Genomic DNA, 1,949 nt, shown 5'->3' with positions numbered 1-1,949 from the left:
GGCAATTCACACAAACCTTTCAGTGACCAAGACTCACAAAAGAGACGAAGATTCACGCACCGACCTTTCAATGACAAGACTGCAAAGGCAATTCACAGATACCTTTCAATGACAAGACTCACAAAGGCAATTCACATGCTTTTCAATGACAAGACTCACAAAGGGAATTCACACACATACCTTTCGTGACAAGGACTCACAAGGCAATTCACATTCCTTTCAACCAAGACTCACAAAGGCGAATTCACACATACCTTTCCGTGACCAAGACTCACAAAGGGAATTCACACATACCTTTCAATGACAAGACTCACAAAGGCAATTCCATTTCAATGACAAGGCTCACAAAGGGAATTCACACAAACCGCTCAATGACAAGACTCACCAAAGGCAATTCCACTGTCTTTCAATGACAAGACTCACAAAGGCCAATTCCACTGGAGACCTTTCAATGACAAGACTCACAAGGGAATTCACACATACCTTTCAATGACAAGACTCACAAAGGCAATTCACACACAGACCTTTCAATGACAAGAGGGAATCACACAAACCTTTCAATGACAAGACTCACAAAGTGTGCAAGGTGTTGCACACCTGTCTCGAGCGCGTAACAGTAGTGGCAGTAGTGCACCTGCACGACCAACAAGATCATGTCTCACATCCTGTCGTCACTCAAACACTTCCATGCTCATATTAAGACTCAACTTATCTAGTTATAGGCGACATTGTATTGTGCATACGTGAATGTATTGGTGTGATTTTACTTCCAGCGTCTCCTGTATCTACCCGAGGATTCACAGTGTATTTTGTCGTGGATGGTTCAGAGAGTATCAGCAACAGCAACTTCCGAATAATTAAGGACGTCCTTAATCACTTTGTTTTAACCAGTCAGTCTATCGGCAGTGCGGTTAGAATTGGTGTTGTGATCTACAGCAATAATGTCACAACTACAATCCCTGCGTCTTCAAACATCACGACACTTTCCACGGAAATAAACAAGATATCACAACCAAGTTCAGGAACTTTCACTAACTTAGGTATTCAGCGAGCTAGCGTGTTCTTGTCCAGGAGCCTGGTGATACTTCAAGAGTGATGATTGTCATGACAGATGGACTGTCAAACTACCCTATTAATACAGAGGCTGCTGCTGCTGGAAGCGAGGAACTCTGGAATTACCATTTTTCCGTGGGTGTAAATCCGTTACTCAACTTCCCAAGCTCGCCCTATCAAAGACGGTATGAAACGGAGCTTCGATCTATTGCCTCGTCCAATGAGACTGTGTTTCAAGTTGAAAACTTCTCCACTTTGTCAGACACAATGGACAGGATCCTTGAAATTTTGTCTTCTTCAAAAGGTAAGATCGCTTCCAATCAATCGTAATTATAGGAGTGTAGGAGTAAAGGAACTAGGTCCCGATCTACAAAACGCTCGTAGAGCTTCGTAAGCCCATGATAGACTATAGAGTTACGAGAGGGCCTAACTTTACGAACGCTTTGTGGATCGGGACCCTGGGCCAAGATTTTTGAAGCTCTCTTAGAGCTACGATAGTCGTAACTGCCATACATTAACATCAACTTATGACTATTTTAGCACTAAGACAGCTTCGAAAATGTAGGCATTAGATTAATGTTTTGACAAATAAGAAGAAAGTCCGTTGATATATATTTGCGAGTGCAAGTTGTTGTTTTTGTTCTTGTTGTTGTTTGTTTGCTTGAGCAATAAGATCTTTCTGGTCGTGTGTTCTGGAAGTATCTACGACTGAACTCTTGACTGTGCACCCTGTTGTTGTAGACGGTGGAATGTCCGAATGGGGCTCATGGAGTGTTCCTGCGTGTCCACCACTGACATGTGAGAACCCGACCAGCCTCCGGAATGCGACCAGGACCCGATCCTGCAACAACCCTCCCCCACTGTTGCCGGTAGACCCTGCAGCGGGACACGACTGA

The 1,949-nt window shown here is 43.8% G+C and overlaps 1 protein-coding gene across 1 annotated transcript; it reads left to right on the top strand.

The window, feature by feature from the left end:
- Positions 1–1,104: 1,104 nt before the first annotated feature.
- LOC124273438 lies at positions 1,105–1,949 on the top strand. Its single transcript, XM_046708709.1, has 2 exons — positions 1,105–1,357; positions 1,795–1,949. Exons 1-2 carry the CDS (start codon positions 1,105–1,107, stop codon positions 1,947–1,949), a joined length of 408 nt encoding a protein of 135 aa, XP_046564665.1.

This window comes from Haliotis rubra, unplaced genomic scaffold, assembly GCF_003918875.1.
Source record: "Haliotis rubra isolate DU_JTF1 unplaced genomic scaffold, ASM391887v1 Scf1033, whole genome shotgun sequence".
NCBI lineage: Eukaryota > Metazoa > Mollusca > Gastropoda > Lepetellida > Haliotidae > Haliotis > Haliotis rubra.
This window is presented reverse-complemented; position numbering and strand designations above follow the sequence as displayed.